Below are 20,424 nucleotides of genomic sequence, written 5' to 3'. Positions count from 1 at the left end.
CTGATGTCTCAAACTGTCAGCTGGCTGTATCCTAAAAGCAGCCATGGCTTATTAAACGTACCTAGGTTGGCTACCTTGAATGTTGATATTTTTCCTGCAGGTACCTGAAATTAGGTCATGCTAGTCCTACCCTAATATAGCAAAGAAATGGGGGAGTGGGGAGGTCCAGAAAAGTACCCCAGGTACATAGTTACGACCAATTGTAATTTTCTTTTGAGATAAAGGAAGGATAACATAGATGTGCTATTCCCATTAGTATATGTAACAATCTGGCTCCCCATATGAAACCCATGATCCTCACCTCCAGCAGGTCACAATCCCAAGAGAGATAAACAGGCAAGGACTGAGAAGAACTACAAGTAGGACTTAAATACAAATCCATGATCATCCCCGATGGATGATTGTACAGCTGTGGGATTTCCACAGGGTTTCGAATGCAGCGGGGAGCCTGGAGTAGGAGGATGTGTAAGACTCTCTCTGTCTCTTGCACGTAAGTGTGTAGGTTTTGCTCTATATCTGGTTTCTTTTCTGCTTTTCTGCTTAATACACACCTAATCGTCAGGGACCTGGTGACTAATGATTCTGCTCATAGCAGTGGCCACAGACCTTAGTGTCAAAGTCCACATTGCACAATGCAGTGCTGTGCAGAGCTATCAGAGCTGGTCTGGAAGGCACTAGCTCCATGTGATAGTGCAGCCAGGCTAATAAATAGTTCAGAGTAAGCTTTAATGGATCTGCTTTATTGCTGTCAGGGGTTTGAACTTGTATCCCTTTATGGTACTGCACAATGACAATGAAATATGCGTGCTTGTTTAGAACTATTTGGAGTATCTCTGGCTGGCACTGTGCTAGACAGCTCAGGGATGTTCATGAAGCTGTGAAGATGGTGATAAAAGCCAAGGTTTGAATTTATATTTACCTTCATTATTATTGAGAAAGCTTGAAGAATAAGGAAATCATTTCTTCATCAGCCTTTCCAACTGCAACAGCCACAGCCACTTAGACACCCCAGGGCCCACTGAAGTGATGGCAACATCCTCAGTGATTTCAGTAAGACCTGAATTGATAAAACAAGCAACTGTGGTTACACTGACTTCTACAGACTTACACTGACTTACTTCAGCTGGGAATCTGCCCCCTTTCTTTGGGTTATATTCTGCCCACTTCATTTCTTCAGTATTAGCATGGTAGATACCTTAGAAGTGGCTGATACCAATTCATATAGCTATATATGGAATAAGCACTAATGCCTCTTCTGTTGTGTTCTACAGACAAAATGGGACATCTGCCTAATGTTGTCTCTTAAGAACATACTGCCTGAAAATGGGACAACGTAATGCATCATTCACCTTTCAGCCCCTGGCATGATTGCATATAGCACTCATCTGGACTTCCTTTGCTACAAAACCAGCTTGACCACCAGACTGGGAGAGGAAGGCTTTCATAGCCACCTAGAATGACCGACAGACCAGTGCTTCCTGAGGCATTGACATCGTACTGAACCTGGAAAGGTTCCATATAATTGGAAGGCCATTAGCTAAAGCAAGAGGGCAGAATGTGACCATATTTTATTTTAGTAGGCTTGGTACATATCACAGGAAGTCCCTGTTAATGGTGGTCTACCCCAGAACTTCAGTTTGCAAACTCATCGGGAAAAACCTGGCCATGACATTAAATATTACACCTCAGCTAAGGAATTCAGTGGATTAGACCGGGAGTACTGGACTTCTCAGTGGGCCTGCAAGTGGGATGCAAAAGATGTCTACAGAAGAAAGACCAGGAAACTTATAACCAAAATGGAAGGGAATATTTCAGCAAATGATGTTAAACATTTAGCAAGACTTTCCTTTGAAGAAAGTGCAAAAGCTTTTATGAAGGAAACAATTGCATTAGGAATGAAAAGCAGACTGTAGGGATACTATATATACCCTGGCTGTTGCAATTACAATTTCCACGATCAGAACTAGACTGATTCCTGCTCAAGGAGTGAAGTTTTGAGGAACTTTCCTGTCTCCGGGATAGCAGTGCAGCCCTGTATACTTCCATTGGCATTAAGAAATCTTTCGGAAACCATCAAAACATTTTGTGCTTTTCTCAGTTTAGGGTGAATGAATCGATAAGGATTTCCTCCACAGCATCCCAAGATTATGCTTTGCCTGTATTTGCGTATGCTTGACTAGGTTATAGAGATGAAGCTTTATTATTTCTCTCTATGGTAAGCTTTTGCTGGAACAACGTGGGCTGCATTTGTGCTTTAACCGTTCTTACAGATGGTGCATCAGGATCAAAAACCTCCTACTCAGGCCAGCTCTGCTGGTTCATGTTAATTGTCCACATGCTTTAAAGAGCTTAATGTTCTGAAGGAAAAATGCAGTCTCAAATACCTATTATTTTTTGTTTTAATTCATCACTATGCTATACTCCAACATGCATTTGAGTGGATTAAAAGGTTTTCAGCAATCTGATGTACATAGGAGGCAGTTAATGTATTAATCCTCCCCGATGTACTTTCTTCTGCTCAGGTATGCAATCACTAACTAACCCCCAGATAGCTGCCCCTTTTATAGAAGGGAAATTGAGGCAGAGATGTTAGCAACTTGCTCAGTGTTATGTCAGAATGGGAAACTGAAGCCAACAGTCTTTCTGTATGCCTCCATCCCAAAAAACATTTCATTTAGTCTCATATCTACCTTGGAGCAGGCAAACAGTGCACCAGAACCAAGGAGTACTGCTCACATCAGCTGAACACACACACACAAGTATTTTCAAGATAAGTGTCCTGCCCTAGTCCTTCTTTATGTGATTCTGGACATCCTTCCAGAAACTGGATGAAGACAACAAGTTTTCTGTGAAAAAGCAGCATAACCTGTCTGTCACAGCCCTGCCTTAGTTCTCCCCTGTAGACAGCGACTGCACTTCCAGCAGGTCTCAAATTCTGTGTTTCAGAGTTTAGAAAGTGAGCTGTATCCACTTTTTAAAGACTGTGTTCAGTCTTTCAGCCCACATACAGAGTCCGAAGCTGGCACCGGGTCTGGGAAGGAGCATTAGCTCCCTCTCCTATTAGGTCCCACCACTCCCCCAGCACTGCCATCACCCATTACACCTCCCAGCAAGGGGCTACGCTTCTTTCCTGCTTGAAGGCATTAAAGTAGGTGTAGGCACCTGCTTTGGTCCTTTTATCCAGTTGCCCTTCCTTAGCTTTGCAAGAAGAGGATAGCTGGACATCAATAACTGCTGCAGGCTGCTGTGCATCCCCTTTGCCATTTAATACCCAGTTTCCGCCTCTTTTCCCCCCTAGGCAGCCAATTCCTGTGAAGTTTTTCTACTTTGATTCTTGATGTGCTGTGGCCCTCTGTCTCCCTTAAATCGATAATGATATCTAGGGAGTCACTTGCATATCAGTGGTCTTTCATCTTCGGTGCTTGTGGTGTAGTATTGCAATTGTTGCTGATCCTTAATGACTGTTCAAATTAAGGATAAACATCCAAGCACCTAATACCCTCCCCTTAAAGCCTGTGATATGAGGAAAAGGTACAGTGAAAGACATCCCTCTGAAACAAACACGGAAAGAGCACAAAAACTGAAACTGAAATTCTTGAGATTCATGAAGCGTTGCATTTTCCCTTTCATTTAAGGTTGCACAATGCCAGCATTCTCCCTCCTATAGTGTGTGCCTATTTACAGTCGCTTTTTCTAAGGTTTTTATAAGAAGCTGAGCGAGCTCCTAGGGAAAGCAGCAAGAACAATGCATGCCTTTGGAATCACAGCTTTCAAATTGGAGAGGGACGGGTAGAATGGCTCTCTCCTCCCCCTTATCAGCAAAACCAGAATTGAGGTAATGCTTTGGGGAATTCTCATGTTAAAAATCCCACTTCAATGGAAAGATTTCAGTTGCTTCTAGTAATTGATGAGATCTCAAATAATTACTGTGAATTTTTGCATCAATGTAAATTGTATCCCAGTGTTTGTTCACCTGCTTATTACCAACATCTCAGGTAGTACCTAAGTTTGCAACTTATGTTTAATAATCTTTGTACTCTATACAGCAAATCTTTAACTGCAATAAAATATATTTCATAGGGATCAGAATGAAAAGAAAATGTAGTCTGAGGGACAGCCACATAACAAACCATCGGATTATTTCAGAAAAGCTGTGAAATGCTGAATTAGCCTGGCATCGAGATGTCTTTACTCTTTTCGCTGTAGCAAGATCTTATTAACACTATCGGAGAGAGTGCCCTGGGAGCTGCAAGCATTGTTATTTGGCAAGATATAAATTTAACTTCTTCAGAGATAAGCCTGTGCCTGTTTTAAATGCAATGTGTAAGATCCTCATTTTATTACATTAATAGATGCTGCCTGACTGCATCAGTTCTGAGCACTTGGTACCAGCAGAGCTGACTGCTCTAACCAGTCTTCGCTGTCCCCCAGTCAGGATGACCATGGAACATGGTCAATTCTTTCTGTTTCAACAAAGTCTTGTGAGGCTCAGATGCAACCAGTGGTAAGGAAGGCAGGCTAATACCAGGCATTCTGGAAGGCAGTTCCTCAATATTATCCGTTCCAGCTGGATAAAACACCAGGGAAAGAGCTAGAGCCCGATTAGCACACCAGTCAGAGAAGATTAGGTATACCAGTGGTGCCCAGCAATTTGTCTGGTTATGGGAACTCCATTTGGGCAAGTAAAATGAAACAAGCTGTTGAGATCAGATGGAGAGCCTTTGTATTACGTGATATCAGACCTAGCCACATTAAAACCAAAGATTAATTGCTGAGGCTTCGTCATGTCCTGGAGCTTTCAGACAGCCACACATCAAACTTTGTCATGAGAGAAGACTTTGTCCTTAAAGTTGTGTGAAATCGGTGTTCTGGGCTGCTTTTCTCCTGGCAGATATCACAGAAAACCCAGCCAGCATGAGAATGAATGGCTGAAAATAAGTGTTCAGTTGTCCTCAGTAAATTCAATTACTTCAGCCAATTTTTGTAAGCATTGGGCTGCGGTTTCTGTCAGAGTGAATGTGAATAGGAGAGTGAACTTCCTTCCAACCCAGTAAAGTGACAAAGGTCAGGTCCTGCAGCATCAACTCCAGACCCCCACACTCTTGCCATGCTGTCATCACCTGTGTTTCTAGCATAAATCACAGCTTCTTTCCAGATCTACAGGCTCTGGTGTTTTCTGGGGAGTGCAAGTTGCTAAATCCCTTTGCATACGCATTGTGTTATATTTGCTGTACAAAACTTCCTAATAATCCTTTGAATTAGTCATATTTAAATCATCCTGAATGAATGAATTAATGCTACTTACATATTGCATATTTTTCAGAAAGAGAAAGGAAAAAATAGAGTGGTTAGTTTGGCATCAGCTAAAATTTCTTTTCTACCGTTTACAGAGTAAGTGCACAAAAGTGCAAAAATTTGTTGGTTCAGAATTAGGGCCCTATATTATCAACATCATAGCAGTAGCTGAGGTTCGCAACAGGCATCTTTGTCAGGACACTGGACGATGTGCGTGAAGAACCTGGAGAGCCTTGACGTATCTGCATTTAAATCCTAAGAGCCTTGGAGAACCAAGGATTTCTTGTGAGACGAGAAGCATCAAATGAGGATCTGGAAATAATGGCAGAGACATTTGTCTGCCACTGCTATCAATCAGGGTTATGAAGGAACTGGCTGTCTGGAAGTTAAAGTCGCTGATGGCTGTCCAGGGAGTTCTGCAGGCTCTGTCCCACACAGATCTGCAGTGATCTGCCTGCTTCCTTTGTCGTTGATAGCTCTTTTCTAACTGCTGCTTATAGTCAAAGGGAGTCAGTTGAGAGGGGTGGTAGAGTGGATCCAATGAAAAGTCTCACATGCTCTGCAGCTGGGGAATGGACATGTCATGGTCCCAGATGTAACCTAAACCTCTCAGCTGTGCCCTGAGGAGTAATGCCCATAAGGCACGGAGAGAGTGGGGCACCTTGAAGGCTAAGTGAAAGACACACAGGTCAGAGGAATAGGTCTTGATCCCATCTTCTGAGATTAGGCTGTTCAGAATGCTAGAGGCCAGCTTTCTGCCCAGCTGATAGCCATGACCAGGGCAGCAGAAACCTGCTGCTAGTAGGTTCACGTTTTCCCTTTGTAAAGAGAGGAAGAGTCTACCCATATCTGCCTCTTACTGGATGGCATACTGGATAGAACATCCTCCAGAAAATGGACGATGGGGGGTTTCTAGTTTCTTTTCCTTTTGAGTGAATTCAAGTCCATGTTCTCCTTTTTCATGTCCTATGTGAAGCACCACCTGATGGAGGTGTTCATGCTTTGAGCCCTCCACTTAGGCAGAAAGGAATGAAAGAGTCAGAGATCAGGAGAAAAAAGGACAAGTTGCACTCATTGATTAGTATATTTACTGACAAAGGAATGCCTATATTCTAATCCAACAACAAAAGTTCTCCCTGTAGTTTTTTTATGCCATGGCTATTTAAAATAAAATTAATAAGTAATGCTGGGAGCAGGAACTCCATCTCAGCTAGGTCTACTTTCATCCTGAATCTATGACAATACTCCATGACTTCTAAATGTAAAGCTAATGATAGCACCCCTTGGCTATTATAGAGATGCAATCAACAAGGATCAGGCAAGTTTATCATCGCTGACAAGTAACTTATTTATGTCCCAACTTCCATGGTAAGATCTGTCCTCTGGAGAGGGTGGAAAGGCTCCCAGGGCTCTCCTTCCAGTCATCAAGGAGAAGAATGCTCTTCTAGAGGTGACCATGAGCAGAAAGCATACCTGGCATGTCTCTAGGGCACTATGTCAACCTTCAGCTTCTCAGCTTCCCAACTTCCCAGGGGTTAAGTATTCTTGAAAGAGAATTTACTTGAATGAAACAATTACAAACCATTTGGTTATTAATAATACACATGAAAATATGCATACATATATTATATATCTGAAATAATTGTTTCTTTATATTAGAATCTCTCTAGCTAGAAAAAGAATAGACAAATAGCCATAAGACAAATAAGGGACCTGTGAGACCTATGCTTACTTCCCTGCTTTTTTCTATTTGACCCAGGCAAACGTGAAACATAACATCCAACTCCCACCAGCCTCCTTTATTCCTTTTGTCCCAGAACCTTAAAGACCTAAAAGCTTAGACCTTTGTGATTTTGCACCTCTTAGCAGCTTTTCATTCTTCAAACATATACCATTATCCTCATATCTAACCTCAGTGAGTTATTGCTGTAATAACTATGTTAAACAAATGATTGCAAGGTGAACAAACACTATGTTAATAGAACTCTTGAAGGCAAGTGAGAAAAACTTTCATTATTTTTTTTGACAGAACTCCTTTGTAGAAAGAAATATTTTAAATTCCATTTAAGTTAGGGGAGACTGTGACTAAACCACAGCCAATCAATAAGAAATAAATTGAGTTTAGAATGATCCTTCTTTAAAAGAAAAAAATATAAATGAAGTTCAGGCTATTTCTTTCAAAAATAAATTAAGGAGATGCACTAAAAATTTTCTGAAGAGTATTTTTATAATGAAGAAAATGAGGTAATTCTAGTTGAATTTTTCTTTTTAATGAACAGCTTTCTCAGAAAAATGCAGTTTGTTAAAATCAAAGAGCTGATTGTGTTACATTTTTCAAGGGAAAGGTGTAAAAATGATTCATTTGACATTCTGCTTGTGCTGTAGGACTGAAGTGCATGCTAAAAGGAAACAAAATGTCTCTTAATGTTTTCTGAGCGGCATTAGATTAGAGGTTAGTTTTGACCCTTCTTGCTGTCTTTACTAGGGTCACATCTTACTGCTCTTAGCAACTAAACAATGGGAAAGAGAACCAGTGTTTTACAAAATCAAATTTCAGACTCTTCTATGAATGTGTTAAATTGAAAACTGTCTGTCATACATTAATGCATCTTATATAAATGGTATGATATTCCTTGGTATCCAAACATGGATCCAGGTATGCAGGCCCAGAGTTCTCCCACCCAATATATCCATCGAAGTGGGACAACTAAATTAGAAGCTAACCCTTTAGGAGGAAGGACACCTGCTGAGAGTCACTTTAGGTACAGTGGGGTTTAGCTGGTTCTGACATAAACAGAACTTGGGCAGATGCTGTTGGAGATGGCAGTTTTGGTCAGAGGGACCTATGCCCTACCTCAGTAACAAACGAGGGCTTACATGCCTGGCTTGAATCTGGGCCATGCTTCCTCTTTAGGCAGAGGTACAATAGCTGCTTATCAAAGCACAAACCAGCTCTGTCATATTGCTTCCTTCCATTGAGAGAAAGAGGTTGGGTTTTTTTGCCCCAAAGACTCAAATAATTTTTAAGCGCTCTTCTGCTATTCTGCAATTAGAGGAAGATCTCAAAATCCAGGTTACACTGAGAATTGTAATTCTTAATTATTGCAGCCCAGGTAGGCAAACAACAAAGCACAGGCCAGTACAATGAAACTGAGCTTTCAGATATTTCAGAAGTATCAATCAAATTTCAATCTCTCTCTCTCAACAGTATTGGCAGGCTAGATGATTTTGTGAGGACAAAGTAGCCAAGATCTTCATTGCACCAGTGACCACCTGCAGGATGGTACGGTGATGATGTCCCAAACCACAGCAGGGTACCCCCCACAGCAGGGTACCCCAGAGTACCCTGGGGGTACTCTGAGTGTGTTCTCATGGGGAAAGCTGAACTAGGTGCTCCTTCTGACTCCTCTGCTAGCATCCCTCTCCTTGTGAAGCTGGAGACTCAGGCTATGTGAGATCTGGTGTAGATTCATATCAGCTGCACCTTTAATATCAAACCACATCTCTTCTGTTCTCCTGTGAGGAGCATGTCCGATTTCCAGTTTTATAACCTTTTACATTTCTGTTTTCTTCTCTTTCTGTTTTCTGACGGCTACGTTTCATGATCCTCAACTGATGCCTTGGTATTTGCAAATTTATTTCCCAGGATTTAACTGTCATAGAGCATCCTATAAAGAGTTAGAGTGCTTAAACTTCAGATTGTGGGTTCCTCTCTGGTGTCCAAACCCTTAAGATGTAAGCATGCCAAAACTGACCTTTATGGTGACTAAATAATTTTATGGATTTCAGTAGGAGTTAGTCAGGCCTGAGAAGCTGTGCCTGGGCTCTCAGCAGCTGCATGGTTAAAACTGCCACACATGGTGTGTAGAACATAATGTAGCATGTCATCATAAAAGTGACAGTAGAAAAAGTTGTTCTGGCTGTAGGCTTTTTCCCTGCAGAGGATTAGAGATCATCTTATGTTATTATACCTACTAAATGGCAGTGATAAAATGAACTAACCTCTGTAAATTCATGAGAATGGATGCTTTTAAGTATAATAAACATACTTTCTCTTATTATAGTACAAATTGTCATTCTTCCTTTCTTGTTTTGAGAGGCTAAACATTTCTTAGTAATATCATGTGAAAATAATAACAAATGAAACTAAAAATCATAGGAAAGCTGATAAGCACAGAAATATTTCAGTCAGTACTTTTCATGGTCTGACCCAAAGCCATGTGAAGGTCAACAGTTAGGTTTCCCTTGGTTTCAAAAGGCTGGACTGAGCTGGGATGCCTCCTAGGAAATTACACCACAAGTGTCTTGAGACCTTGATGGGTGCCTCTTCCATGCTAGAACATTCCTAAAATAGATCAGAAGCCATGCATTACAAGGAAAAACATGTTTTGAAGAAGATTGTGTAGGCACCTAAACAAAAAAAATATCTAAAAAGCATCTAAAAGAGCTTATTATCTAAGTTGTTAAAGATTTTGATAAGCTACTAAGCATTTAGATAACCAATAAATATCCTATGTGATTTGGTATTTAATAATATTTATCGGTATAAGCTATGATAATAACCTTAAATGTTCTTTCATGTAGCCAAAAGCTTAACAATCAATCAGCTAAAAATATGCATGTATCTCACTAATAATGGAAACAGTGCACAATTTTCAGTACATCTAGTCTTTTAGCAGAGGCAACCAAGGTTATTGAAACGGTTTTGTAGTTGTGAATGAGAACAGCACATAAGGAAAACTGCTCTGACATTTTGCCTGCTGATCGCCCTCCTAGGCACTTCCACGAGTCACTTTGAAATGGGAAATCAGACAGTAATTATGAATTTCAGGTTATTTGGAACCTCCATTTGTAGTATTCTCTCGTATTGACACGCTGTACCACAGTTGCCACTGGCTTTATGTTGATGAAGATAATCTCTTTTTGCTTCTATTTACCGTCATCCTGGCAAAGGACAGACGTTTGAAGCTGGCACCTGGTTGCAGTCATACCATGAAGTGGCCGTAAAATTCATGGCCTTGTTCCTTCATCTAGATCCAATCAGGCAAACTCCATCTGCATGTGTAGCCAGTTAGGAGGTACAGATCCAAGTGGCAGCAAGATAAAGTTAGTGTTTCAAATTAAATCAGAAATTCTGATCTGGTGTAGGCAGCCCTTGTCTCAATCATCCTAACTTATTCAGGACTAAACTATTTTCCTCCCGTTAGCCTCAAGGAAGCTGAAGGGTAATGCTGCACCTTCTTGCCCATTCTGCTGCTTGATCTTACAGACAGGAATTTTTCTTTATCATTCAACAAGTTCCAGATGTCTGGATGTTGATCTTAATCCCAGGCTGGGGCTTTGCTGCAGATCAATTTGACAGTGGAGTGCAAAATAGATCTGCCTTGGCATAATTCAAGTGCCTAACTCCCTGAAATGATGGTTAAACTCATATCAATAACTAACATCAATGTTAGTTATCAGTATCAATGTATTAAATACAGCATTTTAAACACTGTACAGATTGCATTGCACATTCATTTTTAATTGTATTCTGTATTGAAACTGATGGGAGTAGGGCTCCTAAGTACACTTAATGAGTCAGATTAATAGTAAGGAGTTTGTTTCTATTATTTTCATGTAGAGGGGATTAAAGAGTAACTACCTATCTGTGCCCTAGTACTCTCAGTTATGAAAGATTATTTTATGATTACATCAAATAATTTAACCACCATTGTCATCGTATTGAGAAGAGTGGACCAAATTACAGATCTCTTGTATCATTTTGCATATACTTCCTCCTTGTGCTCCATTGGTGAAAGTCTGAAGTATGTAATTTTCTGAAAATTACAGAATTGCATTTAAATCTTAATTTATCTTGAACCCCAAGCTGGTGAATTAGTACTAGAATTTTCTACTGGACTACCACTTTAATGCAGGATTTTCTGAACAAGCCCATCTTAAAAAAAAAAAAAGAAAAAAAATTCAAAGTGGATTTGGAGGTATTGTGGGTTTCATCTGCTATGTTAACTTAATCAATGGGGTTACTTACACAGACTACTTTTCACAGACTGGTATACCCTATGAACTCCCTATAGAAAATGACGTCTCAGCTACACGTGACTTCCTCAGTATATAGAAATGAGATATTAACTATTTCTACAGACTTCTGTTCTTCTGATTCTTTGGGAATTTGTGTATGTGTTTTGCCTACAAACATGTTTTGAGAGAGTGGGAAAGAAGAAATACAGTATGAACTAGAACAGCTGATGATCACCTATTAACACACGTGGCAGGACATTCGGATTCAAGTTCTTCCCTTGTTTTGACAGAAGTGTCACACCACCAGCCTACCCAAAAGAGATGTTTCAGATCCTTATCCAAACAAGATTTGTAGTTCAGCCCATGCCTCTCTATAAAGTAAAGGTACGCCTCCTGAACAGAAAGTCAACGCTCTGCTATTCCAAGGATAGCAAAACCACATGTCTTAGTGATGGCAAAGAATCTATTTTCTGCTAGGATTCTGGGTAAACAGTAATTCTTGAAAGCAGAAGCTTATTAGTTCTTGCTGAAGTCTGTGTTTCTGTAAGGATTCTCTCCCAGCAGACAAGCAAGATGATGTCGAAATCTGCTGGGACTGGCTGCAGTTACACCTTAGATGTGACTGTGGAAAACGTGGCTTGCTCTTTAACTCTCAGTGGATGTGGTCGGCAAGGGCTCCAGCACTGCTTCTTTGAAGATTTGTTTAGAGCTGGAGCGGCTCTCCTGTTTCCTGCTGCATGGGGCATTTGCTCTTCAGCAAAGAAAAGCCAAGCCTTTTTCCAAATCTTCAAGTACAGGTCATTGAAACGGTCACTGTACTGAAGGTGAAGGCTTCAAGTCATCGCTGCATCCATCAGAGCCATCTGTGTTCGACAAACAGGACACTGGTTTGTTACTCCCAGAGAGGGGGGAGAGGGATGGCAGTGGAGCATCTAGGGAGAAGTCTTTTGTTTGAAAGACTGGATCTCTGAAATTAAAGATTGCTATGTGCCTCTGCTACCAAGAAAATCACTCTTTATTAGAAAGCAACGCAGACTGAAATAGCATTCAGTTAAACCAACATGAATACAAAAGATTTACTTGTAACTCCTGGAAGGGAAGAAGTGGGTGTTTGTATAGCTGGTAAACCCCTTTTCTCCACTTTCTGAGTATACTGCTTTTATTTTAATAATACATATTGTCTTACACTTTTTTTTTTTTAATTCTGCATTGTGGTTTATTGTATTCTAAATTTAAAAAAAGATCTTGTTCTATTAAAATCAGAAAAGGCTTTGGTTATGTTTTAAATGAACACAAGATAAAAGAAAATGTGTAATTTACAGCCTGGTCTTGCCTTTACCTGAATGATTATTAGAGCTTCTGGATGGTAAAATGAGGTATCACCACTCTACATCACATATATCATGCTCTTATCTTGATACGGTATAGACTTCAGTAGCAGTGACTTGCTTGCACAACAATGTGGAGCAGATGGAGAAAACTTAGTATGACTGTACGTATGTCCCAAAATAAGATGCACACACTGAAGAGCAGCAGCCCCAAACCAGTTCTGCTTCATTAGGCAACTGAAGGAAACAGGAAAAGTTGCAGTCAGGACTACCAGGTTTACAAATGTTTCCTAAAGTATATAGATGCTAGAGGCAGGCCTGACATTAGACTTCCCAGAAGTTATGAAACAAGCCCAGGCAATGTTTGTTTATCTCCTAAGACGTAGTCTTTGTCTGCTACCAGAGAAAACACAGGTTCTGGAGCTTCCCTCGCCTTCCTTCGTCACCCTAATTCTCCCAAGTCCATTCAGCTCCCGGGGTTTCATTAGAACATTTGTCTGGGACAGCAACGTGTTGAATGTTTCGAGAAGCAGAACTGAAAAGAGAAAGGGAACAAAAATGCAACAACTGTGCTATGCACATAGGCGGTATCCACACCTGCTGGGGAATTGGGCTTCACAAGGGATGCAGTCCACTCCCACCAAAAGCTAGCAAAATTCTTCCAGTCACTTTGACAGAAGTGTCAAACATCCATCCAAGAGAAGTGCAGGACTCTTACTTTTGATTCATTATGATAACTAACACACATCTGTAAAGGATAACAAAGGCTGGAAATGTAAAATTTGGTTCCGCATTTTGACTTTATTCCTAAACTTACATTGAGCAGGTCCATGTTTTTTTGTGTGTTTTTTTTTTTTTTTAAAACCTTCAGAATGTTCTCTCTCGTATTGATTATATCTGGTCCATAAGGAATACTTAATGTCAAAGAGCATTACAGAAAATGTGCTATCTTTCTGAATTTTAGCCAGCTGTTTGATGTATAGCATTGGCAGTTTAAAGCTCCTGCTGAATTTTTAAACCATTTGGAAAATAAATCGGAGACTTCAGTGGGACTTCTCTGATTTATACCAGCTGGGAATTTGACCCTGAGTGTTTTAGAACAGGCTAATTGCCAATCAATAGGAAAAACTTTCAGTCGGTATGTGAAAAATAGCATTCAACTGCCAGTTCAGTCCCTGGCTTTTCTGCTGGAATTTTTGCAATGAAAATTGTCTCCACAGTTTCAGTGGCTGCCCAGGTAGTGGTTACAGGTCCTGCTCAAAGCAGCTGCTATGTCCTCACATGCTTTTGAGGCAGGGGGGTAAGGAGCCAGGAAGTACATGGAGGGGGGGAAATGGGAATACAGCCATGTGGGACCTCTGTGCTGTGATCATTTCTCTCAGCAGATGGGTAGGGAAAAGCAAAGGATTGACTATCAACATGGAACCAAAGGAAGGAGCCTGGGTGACTGTGTCAAACTGCTGTCCCACCCATGTCATCCTGGGAGCTGCTATGAGTCAAAACAGGTCTTACTTAGCATAAGAGTGTGCCTAAAATTAGCACCAGCTCTTTGATTCTAAGCAGATTCCTGAACAGGCACAGGAAGGATAGCGCCAGTGAAGGATGACCTGTGTAAGATGTAGAGGTATTGATGCTCACTGAGTGGGCCAAGTATATAACAGATAGCAAAAGTCAAATATCCAACCCGAACAAGTTGGCTCAAGGCTGGCCAACATCTGCCCCCACTGAGGGTCCACAGCATCACCCAAGTATGGGCTCCTATTGGAGTTGCCAACAACCATCTTTTGAGTAACAACCTCAAAAGCATTTATAGCATTTATATAAATAAATGCTATTTATAGCTATAGTTATGGCATTTCCCCAGGGGCAGAGGCCTATCTCAGCAGCAAGCTTTCTTCTGGCTCCTGCTATCTATATATCTAACATTTTATCTTGCCAACTTGATAGATTAGGCCTATGATTGCATGGTATTTTGGGTAAAGCGGAACATTCAAGGCCAAACAGAAGACCTGAAATAATCTTAGGCCTGGTTTTCTACTTTTCCCCAATGCTTGCATATATGAGGCTGCTGGTGAGCTGCTCTCATCAGACTGATATAGTAACCTAGTAATATCATTAATTTCATCTGTTCTTGTTAATACTTTTTTTAATAGCTAATAATAGTCATATAGAGGATGGATAGAAAAGACCATTTGAAAGATGGCACATGGGCATCTCCCCATCTTGGATTCCTACCTCTCAGCAGCTTGGCTTGCGCAGCAGGTCTGCTGTTCTTGGCTGGGTCTGGAGCAGCAGGCACAGAAATGACCCAGGTGGACTTATCTATTTTTAAACTGGTTTCTCCATCAGCAGAAATTGGAAGCTGATCTACAGCTGCAAAAGAGCATCAAGTCTCTCTCACGCCCACTCCCACACCAAGCTGACGTCCCATTTCTCTGAGGTTAAAGCTTTACTCAAAGAAATCAGCTCCAGGTGGATGAATTTCCTAGACTGTACATTCATTATTTGCTGCTGGCATAGCACAGTGAAGGTGGAGAGTGTTACACAAGCAAGTAATAATGCTACTAATACGTGCTGTTATTAAGGTTATTAAAATACCGACTGGCACTACAGAAAAATTGGTGTCATTAAATACATATTAGGGCTTTATAATGAACTATCAGTGTGACCGGTCCTGTGCAAGCTTGGCAGACAGGGTTTTAGGGGAACAGGTTCACTTCACAGATTTGCAGAGCTGGGACTGTACTCTGTGGTGGGATGTGAAGGCAGAGCAGCAAGGGCAGTGGCGACCATCACCGTGGAGCCGGGCATCGGCTGCAGCGCTGCAAGCAGCCTGTGCTCTCCGGAGCTGCCCACACCCTGGGCTGCCTGCACCCTGGTCCACGCCACCTCCACCCTCGCGGTGCTGGTGAGCCCCCGGGCAGGGAGAGGAACGGCCATGACGTGCACCCGAGCTGCGTCCAGATGGAGTGGCTGAACGGTGCAACGCTTTGGAGGCAAGGGGAAGGTGAGATGTGACTGCTGGGCTCTGTGGCCCTGTCTGGTCTGCAGCGGGGTGAAGCACTGGTGGGTGAGTTGCTGGGCTACTTGCTGGAGGCCATCATATAACTCCTTGGCTGGTATATGGGCAGCCAGCGTTACTAACTCCTGCAGGTTTGCCATTGTTTTTCAATACCTGGAGGATTTCTTCCAGTGCTGGCTGGCAAGAGATAGAGTACAGAAGAAATAATAGCTTTAATTTATGAAGGTGAGCATTTGGCTGGGGTTAGCTTACAGGCAGGCTTCTCCAAGCATGCATTCTTTTTCTGGCTGAAAATTTTGTCTGGGTTTTCTGTTTATGTTTGTGGCTACAGATGAGATCGAATAAGTGACATTTGAGCATTGAATCTGACCCTTTCAAGATATAGCACATTTATTTCATGCCAGATCCAATGTATCTCGAACACAGTAGGTGTTCTCTGCAGATTAGCTATAAAACTTCTGCCCCAGAAGACCAACACTTAAAAGAGGTGCTCCACCACTGCTCAAGCCACACCAGGTTTAAGCTATATGGTGAAAACCCATAAAGTCAAATGTCAGTAATAGCTTAATGCCTATTGTTTTTAATAGTTGGTGGCTTTCAAGTCACTTGCATAATGATTCCTGTAAATACCTGCTCAAGATTCACATCCAGTCTGTGAATCTTGAAATGCTTTACAAAGGCCATAAACAACCATTTTACAAATAGTCAAACTGTCATCCAAGAAGACAAATTATCTTGGCTCATCTTGCATCTGGCTGGTAGCTGAGCAAAGAACGGGACAAGAGCCCCTGGACCCCAAATGAATGTGCTACCCCCAAAGCCGAAGGATGAACAGGATCCTTCCTTATCACAAACTATTGCAAGGGTACATCCTGCAAAAGAAGACATCCCAGAGCACAGTGCTGCGAGAGCCCAACGGACAAATGGTCCTTCCTTTGCCTCAGAAATCTGTAATGATTCCACTGGGTTCTTTCTCATGCTTTTTTCAGTGTTTGCAGTTAAAAGCACTGGCCTGGTTCCTGTCAAGTCAGTGCTGCTATAGCAGCAGACATCTGCTGAGCTCCTGATCCTATCTGTTCTCACCAAAAGCAGCTAAATGCAAGGAAAGGTACGAGAAACGACCTGTGGTCTATCTGTACTGGGTACTTCCATTCATTGAAAAAAACACCCAAAAACCCCACATATAGACTTGCGTAAAAAGAACTTAAAACGTGAATTGCAATCAGCAGGGAGTTTCAGACTTTGCCAAGGGAAGCTGTGAGCAGTTTATCTGTCTGAACTGGTTTAGCTAAACTACACCGTATCCTTTCTTGAACGCTTTTTAACTAGTAAAAATAGCTTTAATTCACCCTGTCTTCCTGTATGCCTAGAGTGACTTAAAGCAACTTGAGCAAAGGCTTTTGAATAAAAGTGCCAAACAAGGGTTTTAATATAGTCAGTCCCACTCACCTTAAATGCACACCCACAGCAGGATTCCCAGCTCTCCCTATCCGTCCGCTCCCAGTTCCAGTGAACAGGAAAGTCCTAAATTGCTGACTCCTGGGCCTGTGGAAGCACGCCTCAAAACATGGTCCTCAGGCTCAAGATCTAGAAAGCAAGGAGGCACTCGACTGAAAAGCATCTCTCAAATCCCTGCGAAGTGAGTGGCTTCGGTGGCCTGCCTGGCTGTCACAGGCTGCTCACAGGGACCAGTGCTGCTCTTGAACAGCCTGGTCTGTAGCGGTGGGGTCAGAGCCTGCCTGAGCACACGCCTTCGGGCATATGGCACCACTGGGAGAAGGGCTGTGAGTCTCCCATGTGGTCCCTCGTTAACGTTGATTTAGTTCACGGTGTTAAAACCCAAGTTATAGGCAAATAAGCACTGTGAGAACTGTCTCCTCTACTTGCTGAAGATGTTATTGCACATACAGAAATCAACAGAAAGAACTTCGGTCTATGAAAAGGTATTTATTTATGGTGCCATCAAACCTATGAAATAGAAATCTCCTTTGCTGTAGCAGATTAGCTTTATTTATGTGGTTTGTCTGCTTCTTGAGTATAACCCTGTCCTGGTTTCGGCTGGGATGGAGTTGTTTTTTCTTCTGATAGCTGGTACCCCGTACCCAAATTTTTCATTAAAATCTTTAAATATTATGTTCTGTCCTTTTTCAGGATAAGTTATCAATAATACCCTGAGTAATACCCAGAATTTTATCATGTTTTCCGAGTGACTTGGTTTTTCTGACCAGATCAATCAAATTCTTTCAATCAAGCTTCAAGGCAAGTGTTAATGGTGAAAAATGTTAAATTTACTTTTTAGAAATTTTCTCTCTTTTCAAATATAATCTGCTGTTTCCTCAAGAGGTTCTTTGAAGAAAACTTGCTCATTAAAATATTAATTGGAAACAGACAGAAAAGGGTCATGAACAGAGTCACATATCTATTGAAATCTGCCTAGAGGAATGTGATTACCTGGTTTCTTAAATAGACTTTGTAGCACTGATCAATTAATTGCATTGAAAAACATGGCCGGATAACCTTTCTAATCTTCTCTTTGCTCAGCGAAAGATTTGATGGTGCAGAAATGGACAAATAAAGCGAGAGTTATGACTTTTTCATATTATTTCCTGGGGAAGGACCACTTCCAAAACAAGGCAAACCTTTCTGGTGATTGAAAACAGGAGAGTGACATCGCCCTTCCTTATTCCAGACGTCGCTATGTAGTATGTATTTTACACAACGCAATCCAAATCTATTTTCAGGATGACTCAAGTGATAGGGAAAAAAAAAAAAAAAAGTTTTCTGACTGTGCTTTCTAACTCTGCATCCGGAGCTTCCAGGGCTCTGCTTTCTGAACGTCTCCGCGTCCCGTCCTGCGCCCGGTGCCGCGGGCAGGAGCCCGGGCGGCTGCTGAAGCAGCACAGCAACAGGGTCAACAAACCAAACTCCTCCGTGCGATTCGCCCGGCCATGCAGACAGAGGGAAGCAGACAGGCAGCCCGTTTACACTGGCAGAGCTGGACACCCCTTTACTTCACTCTGCTCATGAGGAGCAGCATTTGCACAGCTCCTTGGCAGCTCTGCCCTGCTTCTGCTGGATGGGGTTCCAGAGCAGTCAGAAAAGAACATTTCTGGGTCTGCAGCGGCATACTGGCATACAGGCAGAGCTTTCATAAAGGTGCTAGGGCTGCCCAAGCATCCCCACAGCCTGCTGCTGCGTAGCACGGCTTGCCTGGGAGTTATGTCTAACTTGCCTAAGGAGGCCTGATGCAGTAGCTCAAGAGGAGTCCAGTCAAAGTACAAGCACACTCATTTCAAGCCTCCGTCTGTCCGTCCCACTTCGGACTTGTGCCGACATTTCAGAGGCTTGCAGATTTTCCAGTGGCCGGTTTTCATTCTCTTTACATCTCGGATCAGGGACTTCAGTTTTTACAAGGCACCAAGTGCTTCCGTCTACATACCGAGAGCCCTCACCCCTCCTGGTTTCAAAGGCTGGGAGGAGGTTGGGATCGCTTTGTTTACCGTGCCAGGGAGTACATGCTGTAACAAGTGAATGTGGGCATAAGTGGTGTGCCACAAACTTCACTCCGTGCCACTCAGGGAAGGACTGGAAGAACTGGATTTCTGCCAGCCAGTATAAAGGTAAGGTAGCCTGGGAACAGGCAGTTCTGGTAGCTCTCTCCTGCAGAGCCTTGTAAGCAGCAGATCTCATCAGAACCAGGTAAAAAAACTCTGCATGAATTTGCTTATTTAGGTTTAAGCGTGCTACTTGTTTGAGCTGGGTCATTCCTAAGCTAAGGGTGGGATTCAGGTATATCCCACCTGGCCTCCAGCTGCTGTCCCGAAGGGACGTGGGAATCCTGTGCATCCTGTCTCCTATCTGCCAACCCCATGGAGATACCTGGGACAGAACAGGGTAGTTATAGTGTGCTGTATATAGACAAGTAAATCATCACCAAGTGTTTTTACAACCGTTTGCACTGGGGTTTTGGGGTTTTAGTCTGCATAAATTTGCGTTTAGAAAAGAAATGACATGGCCTAATGCATGGGGACATTCACACAGATGGTTTGTTTTGCTATGCTTACTAATAGATGTGGGCTGGTAGCAACCACAGTGAGCCAGTATGCTCACACCGAGCATGCAGATGTTACCAAACCCCTAAAAAAACTCTGCTCGCGTATTTCCTAGTGCTCTAGACTGCCACATTCCTTTAGCACATCAGGCTTTCCTCATAATGTCTCCTCACCACCTGAACCCTCTTGCTACCTGGCTACTTGGAGACCTATTTCACAGTTACGATTCGGTGGGATTCTCTGGAAGTCTCATCTATCTGACCAGCAGAGAGTGATTTGCTAAGTGTCGTTAGAGCGTATCTCTTGGATATCTGAGGGAGAACCAGCTGCTCCTGATAAACCCCAACTTTATCTCATTTTATTCAACAGCCTAGTATTGTAGGAAATGCATTTGAAAGACTGGTTTGCTGATGATGTTTGGGAGCAGAGATTTAAACCCAGGCCTCCTGCACTTCTAACTAAGCTTATCTTTAGATAGTGATGCAAAAAATAAGTCCTTTTGCTGAAACATTACTGTGGAAAAAATAGGGAGCTTTTGTTCTTTGTACATATAATATGATTATTTTCTCAGAACAGAAAGCCAAAGATGGTGTTGGGGCTGTGAGGGCCAGCTGCTCTAGGAGGGATGGGCAGCCAGGGGTGGCCCCAGCATGGGCCATGCCCTCACCAAAAGGCGCAGTCTCATGGGGGATGGACACGGCGGGCA

At 42.3% G+C, this 20,424-nt stretch overlaps 1 protein-coding gene across 1 annotated transcript; it reads left to right on the top strand.

Annotated features, from left to right (window-relative positions):
• Window positions 1-393: 393 nt before the first annotated feature.
• On the top strand, window positions 394-4,314 carry LOC309416868 (hyaluronidase-4-like; the record flags this gene model as incomplete). The annotated part of the gene is given in 9 exon segments (XM_082014238.1): window positions 394-465; window positions 1,272-1,333; window positions 1,512-1,579; window positions 1,582-1,910; window positions 1,914-1,964; window positions 1,968-2,001; window positions 2,004-2,173; window positions 2,177-2,215; window positions 4,207-4,314. Coding segments are annotated over 9 exon segments (933 nt in total).
• Window positions 4,315-20,424: the final 16,110 nt, after the last annotated feature.

The sequence above is a fragment of the Phaethon aethereus genome, assembly GCF_964289735.1.
Source record: "Phaethon aethereus genome assembly, chromosome: 1".
NCBI lineage: Eukaryota > Metazoa > Chordata > Aves > Phaethontiformes > Phaethontidae > Phaethon > Phaethon aethereus.
Note: the sequence above shows the minus strand (reverse complement) of the source record. Positions and strands in the feature narration are given on the sequence as shown.